This window comes from Podarcis raffonei, chromosome 9, assembly GCF_027172205.1.
Source record: "Podarcis raffonei isolate rPodRaf1 chromosome 9, rPodRaf1.pri, whole genome shotgun sequence".
Taxonomy (NCBI): domain Eukaryota; kingdom Metazoa; phylum Chordata; class Lepidosauria; order Squamata; family Lacertidae; genus Podarcis; species Podarcis raffonei.
In genome coordinates, this window is record NC_070610.1 from 30,040,347 (window position 1) to 30,066,528 (window position 26,182).

Genomic DNA, 26,182 nt, shown 5'->3' on the forward strand with positions numbered 1-26,182 from the left:
ATATATGCTATCTTCTGCAGCAATTACACCAATGATTAAGCACAAGAGATAAAACTTGAATAATTCATGTTACACAATTTTAAACCGCAAAAAGTGATTGCCTGATTTTAATCCAGAGAAATTACACACAGAAATCCATTGAAATTATGCTTCACTTTCTGTAGTTTGTTTATTTAAAGCACTTGGGCTTCATCCCTGTATGACTGTACTTCCCATGACATATTTTTGGCAGTGTTTGACATACACAGGTCAGAACCATTCACATGGTTGTAGTTTTGTGGGTGGCACAAATGCAAGGTAACATGCCCATGTTTTCCACAGTCTTTGAAGCTACCTTTATTTAGTATGTGCCATGCAGGAAAAGAAAATTGGCGGAGCTTTGATTTAAATAGTATTTATTGAATTCACATTTCTAGTTATCTGAATACTGTGTAACTTGCCGCCTTCAGGAAACGCACTTAAATATAGGAATATATTAATGGATCTTTGTCAAATATATTTATATATACAGGTGCCTCTTTAGTTTTTCCATACAAAAGAGTTTGGCTGTAATCTAATGAACAAACCATTGATCTATCTTACAATGCTGCAACCTGGTCTCTGAATTGGATTTAACCCACGAAAGCCATCTCTATTTCCCTAGGAAATACTTTGTTGCCCGTTAAACCACATGTAGGTACCTTACAAAAGAGAACTTTCATTTGAATCAAGCCATTTGAGTCTTAGACGTATTTCTTGATCTCATCATACAAGACCAATACAAAAGCACCACCCATGCCTCTCAGCACATTGGACCAGGCGCCTTTGAAGAAAGCCTTGCCCCCTTCATCTTTAGCTATCTTCTTCCAGCAGTCGATTGTGCCTTTGTACATGATATCAGCTGTGGATGACAAACATGGACAGGTAAAACATAGTTACATTACCTGGAGAAAAAGACCATCGCAATACTGCCATAATTCCCCACCCCTCCCAAGACCTGGAATGCAGTTCTCTGCTCTTTACTTGCTTCAGAAGGAGGACAATGAAACTATAATTTCACCAGCAGCACCACAAAGAAACCACATTCAAATTTGTCACCACATTCTGGGAGTGAAAGAACCTTCCTCCCTTTGGTTTGTATACATGCATAATAAAACCCAGTACTATAAAACAGGACAAATGTAGATAAATATAACTTGCCCAAAGACTGCAGAACCGAAATAGCACTGTGCTATTAATGCACTTTACTACAAAATGTAAACATACACCAAACAGAAAAGCTGTAATATAAAATCAAATGGCATTGCTCAAGGAAACTGCGTAAATAATAATAATTATTATGGTCTCTGTTTCAATCTAACCTCTTAAGGAAAAGTACTTGGTTTTTAAGGCTTCTAGCTTCCCTTGAGCATTTAAAATGGAGGATTTTTTTGGGCAACATTACAGAAATGTAGGGTTATTTTCTTACCTCCTTTCCTGCCAGACTGCATCATCATCCTACGTCGGACAGTGTCAAAGGGGTAAGACACCAGCCCAGCTACCGCAGTAACGGTCTGTGCTATCATCCAGCTTACTATGATGTGTACATTCTTTGGATCAGGCAGCATACCTACCATTGGGAGTAGATTACCCGAAGACAGGAGAAGGAAGAGGAAGAGGAAGAGGAAGAGGAAGAGAGAGGGGTGGGGAGAGGGTGTTATCAGTACCACTTTATCAGTTCTACCTCAAGCAAGACCAATCATGTCAGTTAAGTTTTGTTTTATACCCAATCAATCCAAGTCACATGATGGAGATTCCTGCATTGCAGGGGGTTGGACTAGATGACCCTTGGGTCCCTTCCAACTCTAAGATTCTATTATTCTAGACGTCAGCAGCTGCAGCAGAATTCCAAGGCGAGTCATTTTGCATGCTGCTTTGGGAAGACGTACATATACACAGATGCTGTTGTGTTTTTATAGCTTTACCAGATAGTAAGTGCATTCACACAATCAATTAGCATCCTAGCCTTCCTCCAACAAGTTCAGGTGGCAAACATGGGGCTATCTCACTTTATCCTAACAGCCCCATGAAATTAGGCCACTCCCAACGTCTCACTTGGTATACTTCAGGAATTTAAGCCCACATATTCACAGTTCAAATCCAGCACTCAAACTATTACACTACAATAACACTTTTGGGGAATTGCTTCTACTGCCAGAACTTAACAACAGAGTAGGAACCTAAGGAAAGGTATTTTTTTTACTAGGTGGGAATATTTAGCTTCATGTCTAGAATATCCATATGTACTGACCTCTTGGGCAGTTGGGCAAATATTAAGAGATGATCGGTTGAAGGAGACTAAGAGGCTTGTATGATGAGAGTCACAACAAGGGTAGGATAGGGTATCTGAGTAATGGGGCATGGGAAGGGCTGCCTGATTCCCTATGCTGGCAATTAAAAGAGCCTTACTAATCAGTGCATGGCCCTATGAAGTTAACTCATAACTACATATAATACAAATTATACCCATTATAAATATTTGAAAATACTTGGATGAGGAGGTGGACATTTAAGAACTGCCCTGCTTTCTTTGTTTCCAAGAAAAGGGAGAAAGATGAAGCACACTCCAAACCTGTCTTAACTAGAAATACTTACCAACCTATTGAAGCAAGAAGAACCCTCTTTTGGGAGCATGTTTAAATATTTCATATTCTACATTCAGGGAAAACGCTATAACTCATAGAATCTAGGCTGTGTTTTGCTACTCGACTAACATCAAGTGGCTTCCCTTTCTTACCCTTAGCTGTATCATAGACGCCAAAATACGCTGCTCTGTAGATGATGATGCCCTGGACTGAAACATTGAATCCCAAGTAGAGACCCTTCAGGCCATCAGATTTGTAGATTTTGGCAATACAGTTGCCCAGCCCAGTGAACTGCCTTTCGCTTGCCCCTTTGCCCACATCAGCAGCTAGCCTGGTCCTGGCAAAATCCAGCGGGTAAACGAAGCAGAGAGAAGTTGCTCCTGCAGCACCCCCAGAGGCCAAGTTGCCGGCAAAGTAACGCCAGAACTGCTTGTGCCTGTCCACACCCCCAAGGAAGATCTGCTTGTACTTGTCCTTGAAGGCAAAGTTGAGGGCCTGGGTGGGGAAGTACCGGATGACATTGGCCAAGTTGCCTCTCCAGAAGGAAATGATGCCCTGCTCCTTGGGGATCCGTATTACACAGTCCATGATCCCCTTGTACTGCTTATCAGCTGTGATCTGTTGGCTGGCATGCTGGACCTGTTAAAGGAAGAAAATGGATGGGAAGAAAGAGAGATGGAGAGAGGGAGGTGGGTGGGAAGGAAGGAAGGAAGGAAGGAAGGAAGGAAGGAAGGAAGGAAAATCATTGTGGCACATTATACACAACCTCTCAATTGGAAGAAATAGCCAATCCTATCTTTGCACCTGCAGCTTTATCTTTGATTACTGTTTGGTGCCAAAGTTGGCCATCCGCTTGAGATTAGCATCACTTGCTACAACACCAGGGCATAACAGCTGCACAGAATGTGTAACTATAATAACTTACTTGACCATTAGAAATGGAAAGTGGAAGAACTGTAGTTGCTCCTCCTTCCAATCAAACAATTAACCCCCCCCCATATGAAGTTCTTGATAGGCTATGGACTAGCTTGATTTTCTCTATTATGCACACACTTTCTTTTTTAAAAAAAACATGGTGATTAGGTAGCATATGCAGTATTAAATGGAGACTGGCTACATATGCAAGAAGTCATTCTTCCGTTTATATGGCCCTCCCAAAAGTTCATGTCCTTCAGCTGACCTCCAGTTAGCTATCAAGCCACTGATCCTAGTAGCAAATAGCACTTTCCCCCCAGATTGGTTCAAACGAAGGAAGTTTCCCTGACACATATATGGTACAAAACACCATTCCTTTCACAAATGTTTTTTGGTGTATTTTTTTTACAAGTCATTGGACTTAATGGCCATCTACCATATACGTGCAAGCACACACTGAAAAGAAAAGAATAAAACACCAAAGATTTCAAGGCATTTCCCCCAATGCTCAGCACACTTGCAGATCTGTGCTATAAACAGAGCCAAGGAAAAAAGAGCTGCGCTGGTCTTGTGTAATCAGAACTGCACAACTGGAGTTTCCATATTTAGTCACTTCAAGCTCTAGCCCATCTGACAGTAGAATTCCTGCTCCACTCCTGAGTCACAGGAAGATCCTTTCCTTAGAGATACAGCCGAGCAACAGCTCTTGAGGGCAGGAAACTTAAGGCATCGCCATCACCAAACCATCACCACTTCTAACAAAGGACATGTGAATTTCTAAGCCAAAAAAACAACTTGTTGTCCTTGTTAATCTGGAAAGAACGTCCCTGCCAATTACTTTTAGGTCCACAGAACGATGCAACCTTTCCAGGAACAGGTGCGGGTTAACTTTTTGGGCAGCTGATTTTGTGCACGCGCAAGCACACCACTTTAGAAAACCAACCTCCTTACCTGTAGCAGCAGTTTCACTCTTTCAATAGGTGCTACGGCAGTTTTGGAAATGGCAGCAGCAATCCCACCAGCCAAGAAGTCCTTAAGGAAACTGAGAGCTTGGTCAGACATGATGGAGGCAAGTCAGAGCGACACACCAATCGCCCCCTCCTCTTTTCTTCCTTTTATTATTTGTTTTCTTTTTGGCTAATGGAGGAGCTGTCCACAGGCACCTCCCCACCCAGCTGCGCCCCCCCAACCTAAAGCACCCGCGTTCCAAATGGACGGACCCTTACCCCTTTTTCAGCTATTTATAGCTCCCCCCTGGGTCTCGCGATAGCCGGAGGGGGCCGGCCGGGGGCCGTTCCGCGCGCACATTGGCTGGGACCCCCCGTGAGGCGAGGGCACCGGGGCAAAGCCGCCATGCTGCTCTCCCCTGAAGGGGCAGCCCTGGCGAGGGGGACGTCTCGGCAAGGGCAAAGTAAAGTTATCTGCTGCTCCCTGTTGGAGAGCGCAATGTCACGGCATGTGCTCGCGCTATTATTAATAGCACGCGGGGCGGCCCTGGCGGGGGCGAAACTGACACTCTCTGGGCGGAAGAGTTAACCCTTCCACGGGGCGACCCAAGTTCTGGCGAGGAGGAGCGCAAGTGGCGCCGCGGGAAATGGGGAAGCGCACGAAGATGCGCGCTGCGCCCTCGCGGTGGTGGCGCGCGCGCCTGTGCGTGCTGTTACAACATACGAAATAAAAGAAACCCGCCCTTCTTCCTCCAAAGAGCTCAGGAGGTGGGGTTCCATTTTTTAGCCTGCACAGCAGCCTTATGGAGTCAGGATCTTCCCGGTCCGTGTCCTTGCTACTGGGTCACACTCGTTGCACCCAAACATTATTATTTTCAGTTTGTAAGCCCACTGCACTGTGCCTCGCATTCCTTTTTATTTATTTATTAAATTTTGGAAGTAGAACACAGACATTGTGGCTAATAGCCGCATCAGATCAAGTTCTTTACTATGCACTCCCTAGACCTGAACAAGCTAGTGGCCACTGACAGCCCTGTCCTCCATTCACCTGCTTTTATTTCCAATTTAGTATAATTAGGATTGTGTTTTCATATGCCCTTTGCTTTGTCTTTCTAATTCTCTATTGCCTACTCTGGCTGGCAGCAGCCCACCAGTGTCTGGGGCAGAGACCTGTCTCAGCTCATCTGCAGAGATCCTTTAACTGTCAACTTGTACCCTTGCCCATGAAAAGCAAGTGCTGAGCCATTTAGCTATGACCTTCCTCATGTACACATATGTTTTTGCCTTCATAATTTACTTATTGTGCATGGTGAACTCTGAAAAGTAATGAAGTGAGGAGTGTGCGTCCATATTTAAGATGCTGATCCTGGAATTAGAATATGAAGGGAGACCAATGAGTTTTCTTGCAAAGCGCAGAGCTGCAGCTTTAAAGTTCCACTGAGAGAGAGTCTTTCTCATGCCAGCAGTTTCTCTCCATTCATGGATGTAGTGAGGAGGAGTTATTGCTCTTTTCCTAGTAGTGCCTTGAAAGGAGAACCACTGCATGTGATCAGAAGGCAGGTGTCACTCTTTAGGTGGAAAGGAGGCTGGTGGGAGGTTCCAGGAGCATATGACTAGGAAATGGAAAGTTCGTAACCCAAAATATGAACTATAAGTACAGGAGGTGCTTGTATACAGTATAATCCGGTCACTGCCTGACATCATGGATCTTGTGGATGTAGGCATATCAACCTGGGAAGGCAGCCCATTTAGGAGAAGGAAAACTCTGACCCTAAACCTTGCAGAATATATTCAGAAGAAAAGGCTAAGGAGTAAACCCTACACAAATCCGGAGTGGAGTTCCTAAGACGGTTGGATGGCGCTTTGTGCACCTTCCGGCAACTTCTGCAACAAAACTGGTACCAAACATATTGCTCTGCTTTCCTTTGGACCATATCAGCGAGGCTGATGTCATCTGGGCAGCCCAGGACCTCTATGCACACTGCCCTGGCTTGCACCCTGGGGAGGTCACTTCAGTGCCGCTAACACAGTGGTTTGACTTCACCTCCCAGAGGGGCACTCCATTGTCTCTTGAGACAGACAGATGGCAACAACCATAAAATATTCTCATACTGTGTATACAGCATACATTTAAAGCACAATCCTCCACCCCCTTCCAAAAACATCCTGGAAACTACAGTCGTACCTTGGAAATCGAACAGAATCTGTTCCGGAAGTCCGTTCAACTTCCAAAACATTTGGAAACCAAAGCATGGCTTCTGATTGGCTGCAGGAAGCCTCTGCAGCCAATCGGAAGCTGCAGAAGCCCCATCAGACTTTTGGGTTCCAAAGAACGTTTGCAAACCAGAACACTCGCTTCCGGCTTTACGGTGTTTGGGAGCCAAAATGTCCGAGTACCAAGGCGTTCAGGATCCAAGGTATGACTGTATTTTGTTACGGGTGGTGGGAATTGTAGCTCTGTGAGGGGCAACTACAGTTCTCATAATTCTTTGGGAGGAAATGCATTTTAAATGTGTTTTAAATTTATGGTGAGTATGCAGCTTCACATCCTTTGCTGGACAGGCATTTTCACAAAAGAGGCTCAGGCTGTGTGCGCACAACAGATTGGTTCTGCATTACTCCATTGTGTGTCCATTTGAAAATAGATGTAGGAGATTCTGGCAATGGGTGGTATATACAAGAAGCACAATCACCACTTCCTTCTCTGTTCACCTGCGGCATATGCAGGGAGGAAAAGGTATGGAAACCTAAGTGATCAAGTAAACACCTTTGTGGATGGCGCAAAGGAAAGGAATAGGTAAAGTTTAGACACCACTGTTGCCAACTTCTGCTCTACCTAAGTGATCAAGTAAACACCTTTGTGGATGGCGCAAAGGAAAGGAATAGGTAAAGTTTAGACACCACTGTTGCCAACTTCTGCTCTACTTGTGAACCAGTTTTCCACTTTAGCTTCCAGTGCAAAGTATGTAACATAGACACCGCTGCTATGCAAAGTAGTGGTGCAACTATAGAGAAAAATGGCCAAAGGAAGTTCTTCATGTTTATCAAAGCTTCAGGCTATGTGTCGCTCTGATTTCCTATCTCTGCATTATAAAGCCCTTTTCTTTATTGCATAGAGCTACTTTAAATACGTTGGGCATCTCTTACAGATCATCACAGCCAACTTTTCTTGCATGAGAGTTCTTGTACTTTAAGCAGCTGTACAGAAGTGGGAACAGTTTGCCATTCTAAGGTGGCAAAAGCTCTCCCATGCAATCTTTAAAGGTACAGGAGTCCTGCCATCCATTACATTTTGTCACCCCAGATCAATGCGGTTTCAGTGATGGGAAGGATAGGGTTAATTAAGGGGAGTTTTGTTGCGAAGAGGCAAGGGACCTTATTTACCTGGGACTACTTCCCCTGAGTTGACCTGTAGATCTCTCAGTAAACTGGCTTATTTTAGCACTGGCCTTCTGAGGTCAGATGACTTTTCACCTGAATAATAAGGTACAAAGCCAAAACTCAAGGACTTCTGCTGCTTGGAAAGCAGACTGCTGTAGCAACTGGATTCTCTCTCTGTTCTAAGACAAGTGACCTGAAATAACCTTATAACATATTCACTGTAATATTATCCCTGCCGTGCATCTCCGGAGAGACCCATTTCCATCTTAGCCATGCTAAAATCACTATTATCTACCTTGGCTCTGGAAGATATGAATAAGGAAAAACAATTTTTAAAACTTCCACACAATTCTGTTTCAAAATGTACATTCATTCCTCAGTGACATTCATCTTCTATTTTGTACCTGCAGCTAAAATGTTAATAGTTTCAGATTATGCTGGTATTTGCCATCTCTTCTGAAGTTCTAGCATTGGGACTGTGGCAGGAGTGAAATTGTCCAAGTGTCTAAAACACCTAATTCACTTATTGTATCTGCATTTATTTGGAGATAAGACCTACCATTGTCAAAGTAAGGTTTGCTTAACCGACAAGCAAAAGAAAGCCAACATGTTCTTTGATAGTTCATGATCACATCAAGAAATAAACTTTTGGGGTGTTCAGCTTTTCTTATTCCGGTAATGTCCTCAATTGCATCTCGTTGCCCTAGTCCCAATGCAATATATACAAGCACCAGAAGGTTTAAAAAAGGTAAGGTAAAGGACCCCTGGAGAGTAAGTCTAGTCAAAGGCAACTATGGGGGTGCAGCACTCATCTCACTTTCAGACCAAGGGAGCCGGCATTTGTCCACAGACAGCTTTCCCGGTCATGTGGCCAGCATGACTACTGGTGCAACAGAACACTGTGACAGAAACCAGAGCACATGGAAACGCCATTACCTTCCTGCCACAGTGGTACCTATTTATCTATTTGCACTGGTATGCTTTCAAACTGCCAGGTTGGCAGGAGCTGGGACAGAGCTACGGGAGCTCACCCCATCGCGGGTATTCTAACCACTGACCTTCTGATCGGCAAGCCCAAGAGTCTCAGTGATTTAGAACACAGTGCCACCCGCATCCCAGAAGCATCAGAAATGGCACCTGGAAGCTCTGAGCCACATACTCACTGGTTGCTTACATAGTGAAGCAGTGACATGGCCCTTTCTCCTAACTCATATATGTAATATGCTCCAAGCAGACACATGATTGTGGTGATGCTTGATTTGCTTAATTCTTCCCCAGACAGAAGTGATAGTGTGGCAGTGGGGAGATGTCCCCATGGTTGTATAGCAATGTAGACTACCAGCATCATATGTGATGGTTTGCAAGTGAGATAAAAAGAAGCAGGAAAGGGATGCAATGTGAAGGACTCCTAAGCAGTGTCTGGATCATAATTTTATGCATTATGGATATTCTGCAAAAGGTGATGCTTCATGTGAACTGCTCATACATTGGAAAGTTCATACAAACAATCTGATGTGCTGAAATGCATTGCATAAGGGAATTTGTGCTGGTGTCAGTATTTAAAACATAGCCATGCATGTGACTTCAGGAAGAGAGCCAAGATCCCGGGTGTCTATAACGTCACCTGCTCTGTGTCAAGCTGTCACACAGAATGGTGAGCATAAATAGAACAGAACTTCTGCATGTGATTTCTGAGCAGTAACCTTTTCCTTTTTCATTTCTCCCCTTCCACATTTTGTCCAAAGGCTGCATAGGCTGCTGCTGAAGTAAATTAGCAACCTAGTGCCATTTTGTGTTCCTGTCTCTGTTGGCAACTTTCTAGCAAGCCTATAATGAAGTCAAGCAAGTTCGGAATCAGTAAAATTACAAGCTGGTAAATAAACTAAACTAAACTCTGGAAATAGTTAGCAAGGCTATAATGAAGTTGAGTAGGTTAAGAATAAATTACAAGCTGGCTAAAACAATGAATAAATCACAAGGATCAAAATTTGGAAATTTATGTTGCATAAACAATGCACATATGGGGACAAATTCACACAAAAATGCTAGTGAATTTTCATGAGGATTTAAAAAAAGAATGAAAACTGACATGGAAATGTGTAGAACTTAATTTAAGAATGCAAATATTAGAATCTAAAATGGATATAGTCACCAATCCCTGGGAGGGATGTGCCTACATTGTAAGATTTGTAGGAGCAGTAGGTATCCTAAGTGACATTTCAACCGAGCTTTGCTACAGCTGAATATTTTTCTGCCACTAGATGGCAGAGTGCCCATTGCTTAGATCTGATAAAGTGGGCTCTAGTACAAGAAGATTTATGCCTCAAGCTCAGTGGCAGGCGGACATACATTTGGGGGGGCCTTAAGTTTGAACTGTTTTGGAGGCCCTTTCACAATAAGCACCGAGATCTGGGTGGCCACTGTTATATTCTTCAGTGGGGTTATTCCATGCCAGATTACCACAATTAAAACAAAAAACTACTGCATCTCGGATTTTGCTTAAAATTGCTGTACCGCGACCCTCCACTTTTACAACAGCTGACTCTCAAACTTCGGGACTCTTGAAATATACACAACAAATAATCAATTTGAGTCATGTGACTCAAATTGGGTCTATTAGACTCCATTTTTTAAAAGCCATATGGAGTAAAGTCGCTTCTGCTGCCCCTCTGGGATTAGGTGCCCTGAAGCTTAAGCTTCATTAGTCTCATAGTGGATCTGCCCCTGTTCAGGATTTGGGCAGGTCCCACCCACCACCCAGATCACTTCTGCCACTTCAGCCTTCTGACCCTTATTGCAATGGGTAGGGGGGGCCAGTAGTGGCACGCAGGTGGTGCTGTGGTCTAAACCACTGAGCCCCTTGGGCTTCCTGATCAGAAGGTCAGCGGTTTGAATCCCCGCAACAGGGTGAGCTCCCGTTGCTCTGTCCCAGCTCCTGCCAACTTGGCAGTTTTAAAGCATGCCAGTGCAAGTAGATAAATAGGTACTGTTGCGACTGGAAGGTTAATGGCGTTTCCATGTGCTCTGGCTTCCATCTTAGTATTCTGTTGCACCAGAAGCGGTTTAGTCATGCTGGCCACATGACCTGGAAAGCTGTCTGTGGATAAACACCGGCTCCCTCATCCTGAAAGTGAGATGAGCGCTGCAACCCCATAGTCACCTTTGACTGGACTTAACCGTCCAGGAGTCCTTTACCTTTACCTTTACCTAGTAAGGGTAGAGGGGATCAGAGAAGGGTGCCAGCAAAGGTTGGAATATTCAAATTATTGCTTCAATCAATTGCACTTATTGCATCGTATAATAAAAAGAATGCAACTTTTATTATTAATAATAGTCTTCATAATCATCGATTGGCTACAAGTTACTTGTACTTATGTCCCATTGATTTCAGTGAGAACTTACAGTGTGATTGTATACGTCTATTTAGAAGTAAGACCACTGAGTTCAATAGGAAGTATGTACGGCCATGGCCCTGTATACCTGAAGGAGTGTCTCCAGCACCTAGACACTAAGGTCCAACTCTGAAGGCTTTCTGGTGTGCCCCTCACTTTGAGAGGTGAAGCTACAGGCAGAGGGCTTTCTTGACAGTGGTGCCAACCCTGTGGAACACCCTCCCATCAAATGTCAAGCTGATAAGTAACTATACAACCTTTAGAAGACATCTGAAGGGAAGTTTTTAAAAGTTTAATTTTGTGTTATGTTTTTATATATGTTGGAAGCCACCCATCTGACTGGGTTAACCCAGTCAGATGGGTGGGGTACAAACAAATAAAAACAATAACAATAACAATAATTAGGTATTTGCCTAGCAGGAGTGGCTAATCCTCGAACCCCACCAAGCGTTTCTGGGTGGCTAATCCACAGACCTCTCCCAACAATTCTGCATCATCTTTAAAAAAGGTGAACCAAAAACTCAGATACAAAGGCATTACAGTGGTCCCTCGGGTTACATACACTTCAGGTTACAGACTCCGCTAACCCAGAAATAGTACCTCGGGTTAAGAACTTTGCTTCAGGATGAGAACAGAAATTGTGCTCCGGCGGCGCAGCAGCAGCAGGAGGCCCCATTAGCTAAAGTGGTGCTTCAGGTTAAGAACAGTTTCAGGTTAAGTACGGACCTCCGGAACGAATTAAGTACTTAACCCGAGGTACCACTGTATATAAATACACCAACAACATTGGTTTGTGCAATTGTACAAATTTTAGAAATGGGTTTTTATTGATTTTATAGTCTGTATCTTTTTTATCTTGTTTTTTTTTAAGTCTATGGGACCCCCAAGCCACTGCTTCTGCAATTTTGCATCAATGCAATAATAGTGCATGGGTGGTGTCCACACATAGTTTCACCCTATTAGTTTTTCTGCAATGTTCCCTCAATGTTATTTGTGTTACAACAACTTACATGATTTCCGCAAGGAAGTTAAGGGACATGTACTGATTAGAAACAAAGCAGTATGCACACCCTAAAACCTTTGCAAGCTGATACAGCATTAATAGCAGGATCATGTATAATTGCTCTGATACCATCATGATCACAAATCATTAATAAAATGGCCAACTGGAAAGGTCCTGCATCTTTTGTGTGTTATCTCATTTCATCTCATTGTACAACAGTTTGAGAGTTTAGAAGCAGTTTAGAAATCTGTGAAACCAATCAAATAAATAAGCATAGCCAATTCGTGGAAACAGCACATAGATGAAGCAACTGTTTATCTCCTCCTAACTGTTTAATAGACTTGATGGGGGGGGGGGAAGCATAGCTGTCAACTTTCCCCTTTTCTTGCGAGGAATCCTATTCGGAATAAGGGAATTTCCCTTTTAAAAAGGGAAACGTTGACAGCTATGGGGGGAAGCAATCTGGGCAGATGGTTGTAAACAAGGACAAACAAAAAATGAAGAAGTTCCTTTTGTGACTTTATGTTTTAAATGTCATGCATATGAAAGGAAGTTTATTCCGGTTGTTGATTTATATGGAGCAGCAGGGAAAGGCCAATGGTGGGACCAAAACAACAAATCCACATTGCACAAGTAAACCCTTTCATTGGCTTGCCCCAAAGGAAGCCTGTTCTCCCCAGCTCTCCAGAAGCCAGCCCTGCCTTATCAGCTCTGCAAAATGGAGAATGAATGCCTTGTTCATTATTATCGCTGAAGTCATTCCTATTTATGCCGGTATTTCATGGATTATGTTTTTATGAAAACACTTTCTTGCCTGTGAATAAACACAGGCGCTTTAAAAATATTTGTATGCAAAATGTATCGAAGGCCATTATGAAAATGCTTTGCGAAAAGGCAGTAAGAAGCCTTTTGCAACCTCGGAAAAAAAGAAGAAAAAAGAAACCCTCTCACATTTTCTCTACATTTTCTTTCATGCTAAACAGTCCAAAGAAAAGGCCTTTTCAGAGTTAACTAGTTTCAGCGATACCAGTGTTTTAGTGTAATGAATAACTTTTCAAAGGGGACAATCACACATCGCTCAGTATGCTGGTATTTCTATTTCTGTGCACCACCAATGGAGGGATTTCTGTGGCAGAATTTCTTTCTCAGAGAAAGTTGAAGCGATCAAAACCCCGATTAACCTCTGATATTCACGTGCTGCTCTTGATCTTGGGGACCGAAGCTGTAACAAAGAGTTAATGGCAGCCATATGCTTGGGGTATTGTAGGTTCCGCTGACCCAAATGTGAACTCCATGAGTGACTGCAGCGAACTGCTGTTTGTTCCAAGTTTGGCGTGCAGATTACTGATGAAGAGTTTGAGCTTCTACTTGACAGAATCCCCCTTGATGAAGATGGAAATGTCAAATTTCCCCAGTTCATACCCATGTTTGATTCACAATTTACAGCCTCGACTTTTTGAATTTGTCATATGTCAATCAATTTCTGTTTGCTAGAGAAGCTTTGCAATAATCCACGAGAGCAGGTTCAGGCTATCTGGCTGTGTTGCATTTTATAGCATTTAATATTTTCAGGAAATGCAATTTGCCTCATTCAGTGACAGCTTAATTGGTGTTTAAGTACTGAACAAAGTTTGACATTCAGGGCATTTTCACACACAAGAGCTCAAGCGTTTTCAGATTTGAGAGTTGAATCAACCTAGGCTTAAATTTGGTCCTTACCATGGAGGTAAAACCTATACGGGCTACAAGGCACTTGCAATTTTTATTCCAACTTCTCATGCTTTGAAAATACTCACAGATGGCAGAAAGAATATGAAAGTGGCTCAAATCTGGTGGTTCTTAATCTCATGTGTGAAAACGTTCTTGTTTGAACTGGGAATATGTTTGTAAGTGTGACAAGTGAACAACTTTTTCAAAAGGTTTGTAAGACATACTTTTTTAGTGAAGCTTTTTTATTGAAGGTGTTTCTGTGTCTGACTGCTTAGATCTGCATTCCTAGTGTTGGTTCTGTTATAATTGGCAGGTTATATGTTGGGGAAGGGTGTGCATATTGAGTCTTCCCTAGGAGATAAGTCCAGAGTTCTGAGTGAATGAGAATTCATTCTTTCTCGATTTCCCTTGAAGCTTTTAAATGCTTGTAAAAACAAGAGTCGTGGATATTGTGTCTGCACACATACAAACCCATAATGTTTGCAATGGGTTAGGTTTATGTTCCACTCCCCATTTGATAAGACTTATCCATCATAGCTCTATCACAAACTACTAGTGATTGAATGTGTCTTAACCTTTTATGGGGACGAAACTAACTTGAGGATTCTTCTGGTATCCATGCACCATTAGATTTTTGTGTTTTTTCAAAAGTTTTACTTTTCAAAATAAAATAGCCAACAATATTGGTTTAACATGGAACTTAAAAGCCAAATAAAGCATTCCATTACTGTATTTATCATTAGGATGCAGAGGCTGTGACTGGTGAAGGTATTTTATGTAAATGCCAAAACTTGGATTCATATGGCAGAACTGAAACACTGACTTAGCAATCGACAAATCAATTGCGCAGCCTGTCCCAGTGTTATCCTGGTACAGGTCATCATATGGTTCCCGGGCAGCCTTCTCTCATTTTTCTTCATTTATTTAAGCAACACTGAATATTCCTAGTTGCATGCACTCACATTGATGCCACATTTAGAAAGTGTAGGACTGAAATGCTTCTGTGGAATTGTGGCAAAGCTGGTTTCTACAAGGGCAGATTTAACTCTCTCCACAAATATTTATTTTTCTCCAAAGATTTTGGTTTTGAGAATGGGTGGAGCGGCACAAATTCAAAAGCAGCAACACATTTAAATTATTAGTATTACAATACGAGCAGAAAGCAACAAAAAAATTCAAAAGCCCTGGCCAAAGAAAACTCTCTTTACCTGGAGTCTAAGGTTGTAATCCTATATGCATTTATCTGGGACCAAGATCACATTGAACTCAGCAGGATTTACTTCTGGGTAGAAAGGTATAGGATGACACTGCAAAATTCAAAGGAGTAGCAATAAGCTATATAGGCCAAAGGAGGACATTCCAAATATGGGTGTCACCTGATCTCTGGTCCCCACTCTTCTACCTCAGCATGTAGGAGTATCTGTAAGAGGTACTCTCCAGATAACTTTAAACTCCAGAAGGGGATCACTGGGATTGGCGTCTCAGAAAAAGAGAATGTATTTGGGTGGGAGGAGAATTGATACTGTAGTAGCAACCAAGAGGGGCTTCAAATTGGTTATGAACAGGTGCAGAAAAATGCAAACAATGGGTCCAGAAACATATTGGCTGTAGCCTCCTGAAGCCCTTCATTTCATGTCAAAAAATATTTGCTGGAGAATATTGGGTGCAGCACTACAGTGAACACCAGACTTGTCTAATTCCGGCTGTGTTATCTCAGAGAGAGAGAGAGAGAGAGAGAGAGAGAGAGAGAGAGAGGATTTACAAGTCAAATGATCCACTGTGCCTTTTGTCAGCCAATTAAAACATCTTCACTGGGACCTACAGAACTAACCTTTGTGTGGTCTTTGGTCTCGGATGGAAATGATCGCTTGACGCGTTTGGCAGTGTGAATTTTGAGACGGTACAAAATGTGTGTGGGAACTTGGGGGGGGGGGAGAAAAAAAAGCCCATCTTAAAAATAAGTAGGATCAGGGTGGTGATGGTGGGGGGGGGGGAGAGAAAGGTGACGTTAGAGATGCTGGTAAAAGTTAGTCGTGGTCAAGCTTGGGGCGAACAATAGCACAGTGTTGTTATGGGCTGCTTTTACGACTTAGATATTCTTCCCATGTCAGTATAATCACTACTGGGAGGTAGCTCGATTAAGGATTACCATATCATTAATAGTATCTATGACTTTTGTTCAAAGGCTACTTGTGTAATGTTGCCTTGTGGATGAAGCTTCCTAATCCGCTGAGCTGCAGCTGTAGAGGAGGGCCTTCCTTAGAGGCGCCCACACTGACTTCCCTGTCCCTTGGATCAGTTCTCAAAAACAGACAGAAACAACAGTCAACTCAAAGCCAGAAAAAAGAAACATCCATTCTACATTTCCACATTCACCCGCAAGCTCCAATCCCTGCCAATGTCTCCCATTCATCTCTTCTCTAACATCCAGATCACCACTCGGATGGTGGCCAGATTAAAAGGGGAACAATGCAGTTTTAAATGTAAAGTTTGCATCTAATTTTTTTTTATCCTTTTGCATGAGAAAAAGCACATTTATTCTGTCTGTCTGTCTAATGCTCAGCCTTTTCTTATTTTCTTTGGCAACGCAAGGCATGCTTGCTGCTGGGTGCCCAAGCTCGATGTGCTCCTATGCTGGCTTGGCTAGTTTCTCACTACACATAACTGCCTTGAAATTGAAAATGTGTATGTTCAGACAACACTCTTGGAGGCTGAAGTGCTAAATATTAACAGTTTTGCCTAGTAAACCATGGTTAGAAAACAACCTACTTTAACAACAGCTATGATGCAAATATTGGGTGCAGATACATAGCCAGTAGAAGAAATTACTGTAGTGGGAAATAAATGTGGCAGGTGGGAATAAAACCATAGACTTAGGACAGAAAGTACTTCTATGTAGGCTTTATGACAATAATCCACTATTAAAAATAACAAACAAACAATGAAGTGCCTGCTGTCATCCAAGTCCAACATTGGGAAAAGGAAATGTCAGGTCTGTGAATAAACGGGCAATTTTGCAGTTAAGAAACCAGGTCCTGCTCACAGTTGCCTAAGCATGTGCTTGAGTAGACCCTGCAACAAACTTAAAGAACATCTCTATCCTAGGTATTTCTGATTTAAGAAAAACAGACAAGGTCTGCAATTATTCATGTTTGCCACTTAGGTAACAGTTTAAAAGTTAGTTTGGTCCAAGTCATACAAGCTGCTTCTCATAGGACACTATTGAAAAGATTTGGAATGCCGCCTTTGGGGTCAAAATGTGTCAAATGCTTTCTGGTCTCCATGGAATTGTTGGTTTCTCAAGCAACATATATTGCAAAAGGCTTCGCACGTTAATTGTCTATACATTTTATTTGCCTTTCTTTTACTGTGCAAGTTATTTTTCTGATATGGGTGCTTTTACACATTTGTCTTATATCTTTCTTTCTTTGTCTATATTTATTATCTAATATTTATATCTATATGCTTCGCTAAGAATGGTTACTGGTTAGTCCTGATTCCAATGGAACCATAACGACTCTGAAATTTTCAGTCCAACATTTCCCCAATGAAGATCTTGTTACTTCAATGCTATTATAAACTTTTGCTTTGGGATGACATTGACTCCTTTGATCATTAATTAATTTTTATCTACAGCCAGCCCTATCCCCCAAACTCAGTGAAGATAAAAAACATTTCCCTGTCATTTCCTCAATATCCCATATGAGACAGTGAATAGTGTTACTATTCCCACTTTATCAATGGGATTATTGTGACTGAGAGATAGGACCCTATCTAAAGCACCTAATGAATCTATGTGATACATAGAAAGGAATATATACATCAAAGCACAAGTACCAACTTCAGTTTTTCTATGGCAGACTACACAGCAATTAAGTAAATGTAACATCACTCAATGACTAAATGTTACATCACTCAATGGTTTCCTTGTGCAAAAAACTGATCAAGGTTGAAACTTCATATCATCTAACATAACCTCAAAGGCCCTGATCCAATGAGATGCACCCAGCAATCAGATGCCAACACTGATCACGCCTTCCAGCAAAAGAAAGGAAGGGATCTGGGGAATTTCTAGCTGGATTTTGTCACTAGATGTGAGAATGTTTTCAAAAGAGACACCCAAAAACTAATTTGAATCTCTCTAACACTTTTACATGACTGCTGTTAATGCAGAATTTAGAATTCAGGAGATAAACTGAATGTACACTGCAGGCAATGAAGTTTTTATGTTCCCATGAGCGCTGATTTAAAACAAAGATTACTTAAGCCTCTTTAATGAAATGCTAGGAGTCTCTCCTTTGGGCTAATTGTGACTCTCATGGTATACTTGATCTTGTGCTCATTTAGCACATTCTGGTGAATCTGGTATAGGAATGGCTTGTGGATGATACCAGGCCCTCCAAGTGTCCCTATTTTCCAGGGACAGTCCTGGATTTACAGAAGCTGTTCCAGTTTCTGATTTGATCCCAGAATGTCCCGCTTTCCCTTAGGACGTCCCTTTTTTCATCAGAGAAATGTTGGAGGGTATGGAGTTATCTGACCCCCCAAGCCATCTGAAGGGAGCCCTGTATACGGGAAATGTTTAATGTTTAATTATATTTTTATATATGTTGGAAGCTGCCCAGAGTGGCTGGGGCAACCCAGTCAGGTGGGCAGGGTGATGATGATGATGATGATGATGATGATGATGATGAAATAGGGTGTCCCTGTTTTCATCTGAGGAGTGTTGGAAGCTATGTGATACTAATAAAAAGAATATTAATCATTGTAGTAAATGGCAGGTATGTGGCACTTTAGAGTAGGCCACATTCGCACCATACAATTAAAACACCATTATACTATAGCAGTCCTATCTTCCCCCAAAGACTCCTGGGAACTGTACTTTTCTAAGGGTGCTGAAAGTTATTAGAAACCCCCTATTTCCCTCACAGAGCTACAATTGCTAGAGTTCCTTGGGAAGGGAGATTGGTTGTTAAATCACTTTGGAAATTGTAGCTTTGTCCCCTTAACAAGCAACGGTTCCCACAGTTCTGTGGGGGAAGCCATGACTGTTAAAGTCGTATAATGGTGCTTTAGACGTAGGGTATGGATATGGCCAGAGGCCTAAGGGCCTAATCTGCTCTCTCTCTGGCCCTCATAATAGCCTCATTTTTGTGTATCTTGCTTTCTCTGGATGCAAGCAGAGATAGCTTGCGAGATGCTAGCTGATGTCTCTTTCACTAATTATTTCCTGGTATGAACAGAAATAGAGGCTGTGACAGAATTCATCCCACCCCAATGTGCTTCAGTTGCCCACTCCCATGTGTGAACCACATGAGGCCCAAACCTCATGTGACAGAAATAGAATTTATTATTACGGTCACATACCAGTTCTGGCTCACTTACAATATCAGGAAAATCATGAAACACAACAGGAATGCATTGAATTGCGATTGGTTATAACAGAGACAATTCAGATATAGCGGCAGTTAAAAATATATATTAAATCTTGATCACTAAAATATAACCTAAAATTATCATTTAAAACCTTAACCACGTGACAGAAATATAAGCCAAGCAAAAAAAAAAAAAAAAAAAGGGATGATGATTATTATTACAACTGCACTTGCACTTGCACTTTAGCACTGAAACAAAAATTGGTTTGTTTTTTCAAAGGTAAAGGTACCCCTGACTGTTAGGTCCAGTCGTGGACGACTCTGGGGTTGCGGCGCTCATCTCACTCTATAGGCCAAGGGAGCCAGCATTTGTCCACAGACAGCTTCCAGGTCATGTGGCCAGCATGTTGTTTTTTTAAAGCCACACAAATACCAAAGACAAAAGGAAAGGAATGGGTGGAAATAACCACACTGCAGATCATGTAGTGGTGGAGGGGGAAGTAGCCAACGCATAGTGCAGTCCCACTGATCAGGGAGAGAAGGAACTGAGGAAGGACAAATCCAGTCTCTTGATCCCTCTCGCAAACTGCTAATTTGTGGAATTTGTTAAGGGCTCCAGCTATGCAGGGCAGGTGATGGTAGCAGTTCAAGCAAGAAATTCAGGGGGGGACAGGGATAGGGATTCACCTTCCATGTCACAGTTGCCTCACAGACCATCATTGTTTCTTACCAGGCTAGTCAAAATCACTTTGCCAGTTCACATGCAAATCACCACAAACCAAGCCTTTTAAAAGAGAGAAGGACAGTGAAACTATTGGAAAATAGCAGTCATTTTGGATCAAGCCAATGACCTATTCTGGTTCAGTATCCTGTTTTCACAGTGGGCAACCAGATGTCTCTGAGGAGCCTCCTAGCTGGACCTGAGCTGGACTCTCCCCAGTAATCCTTTCGACAGCTCTGTAAAGTAAGTCAGTATTTATCACCTTCATTTTGCAGAAATAAGACTGCCAAAGCTGGACCTCCTGCTGGCGGTGAGTTTTGAGCCATGGACTTCCTAGACTTGTAGCCCCTTCACTATTTCTAGGTGTGGAGTTTTTGTAAGACACCATAATTAACGGATGTCCAAAGGAATAAGAAACCTAGCGTTGTATACAATAAAATGGGGTGGAGGTGGATATGGGGAGTTGCATCACGATGACAAAAGGTTGGAGAAGCAAATCTGGATTCGGTTATAATGCCACATCATAACCACCTGCTTTTAAGACAAAACTGTTACTGCAAAGGTGACATATCTGAGCTCATCAGCAACAAACATTTTGGCACTTGTGGACCAGTATAAAACTGAACTCATATTTCCATAGTATAGCTTTTATTACCCAGTTTAATTATCGAAGATCAGAAGTCTGGCTCTCTCCTATGAAGGTCCCACAGTTAAGAATTTACACGCTTTGTCCCCATATTTACAATACCTTTTGACTGAGATGTCTAAAACCTTTTAGCATAAGGTTTAAGCAGTGGACAGTCAGCTCTGGCACTTCTTAGAAATCTTTTCAGAGGGGCCATGTGGCTGAGTTCTAATCCGGGAAGAGCCACTGCCTCTCTGTGTGATCTGACAGAGTGACATATCACTTGACCCCGGTCACAGCAGCTGTAGACCTAGGTTAGAAAGTCAGGCCTGAACAGAAAAGCGGGCCATGCTATCTGTCCAGTCCTTTCCCTGCTAATAAATGAGAAGTGCTGTTTTTTTCCTTGTCCATTCCCTCCACAATTCAAATATATATTTATGAGGGGCAGGCAAGAATTTGAGCCTCCCTTTCAATGCACACGTTTTCATGGGAAATTAAAAACCTATACATTGGCTGTCTAACAACTCGAAACAATAGATACTCCATGTGCATACCTGAATCTTTAATTTATACATTTAACTCTGACAATTTATCAACTTCAACTCAGTGGCTTGCAGAGGGGTGTGTGGGGGAAACAAAAGGACTGTTTAAACACATAGCTAGAGCTCTGCCTAGCCAGAAATATTTTAATATATACGGTAAGGGGCATTTTTACGTATGAACACGCGGTTTTTAATCTCACTTTTGTTGAAATACCTGTTCAGATATTTGGATAGTGCGCATTACTTTATACACTGAAATCAGGATTGATAGAATATTCTCATTTTTAATGTCAGCTGGTGATGGTTTATTGTTGTTGCTGCTGCTGCTGTTTTAAAATTATTGTTATTATTACTATTTTAAATTTAAATTGCTTTTTCTGTTGTATTCATAATATTTTTTAAAAAATCAGAATAAACAAACAAATATGGGAGCTTTGAGGAAAAGAGGCATATTTTTAACAAAGGAAACTAAAATAGCACCTTTAAAGCCAAGTTCTTTTATAAGCATGATAAAATATTGATGAAAAGAAACCAGTTCTTTGTCTAAGCCTGCAGAGGGCGCAGTGCTTCTTCTTTAACCCTCTCGGGCATACAGTTCTGTGGAATACTTAAGTTGGCAGTTTAAAGTCTATCAAGGCGGCCTGCTTACAGAATACACTTGCTGGAACCATAGGAGGGGAGAGTGCTGCTGCACTCAAGTCCTGCTTGTGTGCTTCTCACAGGCATTTGGCTGGCTCATGTGAGAACATGATGCTAGAACATTGGCTTGGTCCAGCAGGCTCTCCTCATGTTATTATGTTCATATATAGGAAAGTTGAATCCATATTGCGCGAGGGTGTGATGTGTTTTGTGGGTGTGCGTTATCGATCAGTGTCCTACACTTGGCTTTTAAAAAGGGTACAAGATGTCAAATTAACGTGCATTGCAAAATGATTCTATGCATTTATTGTAACGATGGCCATGTTTTCTGAGCAACTACAAAAACCCAAAACAATAACCGGGGTAATGAATTCAGTTTAGCAAAATCTCGTTTAGACACGAAACATGATTCCCATCCCCTCAGTTTTGAAGTGGTTATTCTATGCTGCTAGGAAATTATTTTACTTATTTGGGCGGCCTAATTGACTCATACATATGTCAGAGTGAGTCCTGTGGGGCTTACACCCAAGCAAATGTGCAAAGGATGGCACCTTTTGATATTTCCATCCCAAATAAACGGGGGAATCTGGCTCTTTTAGCATACATTTTCTCAGATTGATTCTTTTGAGTTCTTCCAAAGTGTAAGTATGAAGGACCTTCAGACAATATGGAATATATTTCTTACCGTTGGCTTCTTACAGAGTAATCTGAGCTACAGAAATTTCAGCCTGCCCAACCAGTCTCCAAATATAGTAGGTCTATTAAAAGTGCTGCAGTTGGGAGCTGGCCTTCTCTCATGCCAAATCATTTGACCTTAACATTAGCAAATATTTTGATTCCTGCTAGTGTATGTCTGAGCATAAGCCATCAAAAGGAATCCATATTTCAAGCTGTCCAGGGAGCCTGTCAGTCCCATGTTAGCAGCCCCTGGTCAATGAGGTCATCATCTTTGCCCACATTTTGCTTCTTTGAAACATATGTTTATGCAACATCCAACACTTACACATTTTTGGATAAAAGCATTAGGATGTATAAATACTACTTTTGGGGAATTAAAATCGTCAAATGATAATATTATCCTAAACCACATACCAATTATGTGGGGTTTGACAGTCGGTCATCGTAGATAGACTTTTCGTGCCCTTACTTCTGCCAAAAGATTGATATTGACTCACTAGAAAGAGAACACTACACCCGCCCCCCCCCCTTTGATCAATGAATAGAAGATATGACAACTCTTGCAACATGTGAACAGGTTGCTTTTAGATGCATGGATAGATATAACGATCCTTGGAATGCATTTATGAAAAAATTATAATGACTCGTTAATAATTGTATGCTTGCTGGAATAATAGCATTACTTACCGGTATATACATATATACTGTGTTCAGTTTCGATCACCTTTTTCTTCCCCCACCCTCCCATTTCTTTATTTATCTCCTGAAATTTTTTAATTAATAGAAACTTTGCCCACCCTGAGTGCCATTGTCCACTTATAGCATGTGACATAGCAAAGCACGGAAGCAGCTGCGCTTCTGCTTCTGTCAAGGCAACCAGGCCCAGCCCACGCCGTGGTTCAGCATCGCTTAGCTGTGGAAGCTCATAGGCTGTCAGTAAAACAAGCCCCCACCTGAATATGTGAAAAGTTACACTTGTCAGAGTTTGAGGGTGGTGGGGAAAGGGCCAGCCCTCCCATTAGGTAGAGGAGCAGGTGGCCCAGTGGAGGGAGCCACATCGGCTGTCTCCTTGCATTCTTTTTTACTGCAGCGGCCAGCCACAACATACCCTTCTGCTTCCTATACAGTGGTACCTTGGGTTACAAACACCTCAGGTTACAAACACTTCAGGTTACAGACTCCACTAACCCGGAAGTAGTGCCTCGGGTTAAGAACTTTACCTCAGGATAAGAAGAGAAATCACGTGCTGGCAGCAGTGGGAGGCCCCATTAGCTAAAGTGGTACCTCAGGTTAAGAATGGTTTCAGGTTAAGAACAGACCTCCGGAACGAATTAAGTTCGTAACCAGAGGTACCACTGGATTATATTTAATAGTTAAAATGAAACTGCTATGTTGGAATGGCAGCCTGTGATGTCTTAGTGCTTAGGTGCAGGCGTTCCTATGTATATGCACTACAGTCAAGGTGCATTTGCCCCGCAATCGGTAATGTGCCTTCGAGAGACCTGAGGAAGGACAGCTGAACACCAAAGACTGGCAGATGCAGTGCGGTAAGAGGCCTGCACAAACTCTGCCTCCCTGAGAAAAATTGAGACAGTGTTTTACCAAGAACAGGTACCAGAAAAATTGGATCGTTGTTCCTAAATAGGAATCATCGTAAATGTGTGGGTATTTTGGTCAGGTTTTTGAGAAAACGGATTGCCCTAGCACTCACCTGCAATACCAAAATAATACCAGAAGGTGGCCGACTTGCTGGAACTTCCATGGCAAAGCATGAGGAAGGGGGTCCGTATACTAAGCTATATCTCAGCAGTATATTTTGTGGTTGCATGCTGTTTCTGAACTGGGATAGCTTGAACACATGCTGGTAACCTCAAGGTTGGATTTCTGCAATGCTCTGTATGTGGAACTAGCCTTATTTGATTGATTGATTGATTGATTGATTGATTGATTGATTTATATACTGCCCTTCATCTTGAGATCTCAGGGCATTTCACATAAATAAAACACAGGATAAAAACAAGCAAATAATTAAAACAAAGCAGCAAAACAATAAACACTCCCCCTTCCGACAAACACATTTTAAAGGCTGTAGAATATTAATCAGCCAAGGGCCTGGTTGAAGAGGAACGTTTCCACCTGGCACCTAAAATATATATATAATGAAGGCGCCAGGCAAACCTCCCTGGGGAGAGTATTCCGCAAATGGGGAGCCACTACAGAGCAGGCCTGTTCTCGTGTTGCCACCCTCCAGACCTCACAAGGAGGAGGCACATGAAGAAAGTGATGAACACAGAGTATGGGATGGTTTATATGGGGAGAGGCTGTCCTTGAGGTCCTGAGCCATTTAAGGCTTTATAGGTCAACACAAGCGCTTTGAATTTGGCCCAGAAAATGATTAGCAGCAAGTGCAGTCAGGCCAGGATTGGTGTAATATGTTCAAACAGTTTTGGCCCAGTGAGCAACCTGGCCGCCGAACTCTGACCAGCTAAACCATCTTCAGAGGAGCCCTGCATTTAACATGTTGCAGTAATCCAACCTAGAGCTTACTGGATAATAAACTACAGAAATTGGGCTATCTGTCCCTATCCCTATCTGTCCAGATAGGAGTGTAGCTGGGCCATCAGCTGAAGCTGAGGCCATCTGAGCCTCAAGCGACAGCAGAGGATCCAGGAGCATAGGAGCCAACTCCTAGGGGCTGAGGACCCTTTGGCCCCCACCCATAAAATATTTGAGGGGCCTGCCCACAAAAACATTAATGGGCATTGCCATTCAAATGGTGTGCATGTGTCGCATCATGTGATCAATTATGCAGGATGGGCTTACCTCTCCCCCGCCCCCATATTTTATTCAAGTTGACAACTCTGTCCAGGAGTACCCACAAGCTATGTCCTTCAGAGGAAGTGTAACCCCATCATGAGCAGGCAGCCTCCCAGCCTTGTTGGTTTGGCCCTGGCTAGGTGAGGGCAAGCTACTGCCAGCATATAACTCCTTGTGTTATACCAGTAACTGTCAACATTAACCACGTTCCGTACACTTTACCTTTTTAGTCCCTTTCTTCAGTGGTTGGCAATGTGGGTCCCAGGACCTGCAAAGGCTTTTCTCTGTATTGCTTCATTCTCTCCCTGCTGCCATATGATAGGTAAAGGTACCCCTGACGGTTAGGTCCAGTCGCGGTTGACTCTGGGGTTGCGTGCTGATCTCGCTTTATAGGCCGAGGGAGCCGGCATTTGTCCGCAGACAGCTTCTGGGTCATGTGGCCAGCATGACAAGCCACCTTTGGCGAACCAGAGCAGCGCACAGAAACGCCTTTTACCTTTCTGACGGAGCAGTACTTGTTTATCTACTTGCACTTTGATGTGCTTTTAAACAGTGCTTTCTGTGGTTTAGACCACAGCGCCACCCGCATCCCATATGATAACACACCACTATTACCTCAGAGAAAGTGGTAGGGTGGCCATTTTACAAGGGGGCTGGAAAAACCACCTGAAATCAACCCACGGTCCTTAGGTTGCTTACATCTGCAGTTCCTTTTAACTGTTGAAGCAGGCAGTTGTCTAGGAAAGCTTGTGCCACAGTAAGCCAATTAGTCCCTGAGGTACAATAGCAGTTTTCCTTGCCCTGCTGCTGCAGAACACAACAGCACTGCTTCCC

At 42.5% G+C, this 26,182-nt stretch overlaps 1 protein-coding gene and 1 long non-coding RNA gene across 3 annotated transcripts in view; one reads left to right on the forward strand and one right to left on the reverse strand.

The window, feature by feature from the left end:
• Positions 1 to 378: 378 nt before the first annotated feature.
• SLC25A4 (solute carrier family 25 member 4) lies at positions 379 to 4,741 on the reverse strand. The gene is made up of 4 exons (XM_053402753.1): positions 4,470 to 4,741; positions 2,756 to 3,242; positions 1,448 to 1,588; positions 379 to 880 (listed from the first exon to the last, which is right to left on the reverse strand). The coding sequence occupies exons 1-4, from the start codon at positions 4,578 to 4,580 to the stop codon at positions 723 to 725; spliced, it is 897 nt and encodes a 298-aa protein (XP_053258728.1). The 5' UTR covers positions 4,581 to 4,741; the 3' UTR covers positions 379 to 722.
• Positions 4,742 to 4,897: 156 nt separating this feature from the next.
• Positions 4,898 to 26,182, forward strand: part of LOC128420815 (uncharacterized) — a 51,548-nt gene continuing 30,263 nt past the window's right edge. For both annotated transcript variants that reach the window (XR_008332134.1, XR_008332135.1), the window contains exons 1-2: positions 4,898 to 5,233; positions 20,208 to 20,290. This is a non-coding gene — a long non-coding RNA (uncharacterized LOC128420815). The remainder of the gene's footprint in view (positions 5,234 to 20,207; positions 20,291 to 26,182) is intronic.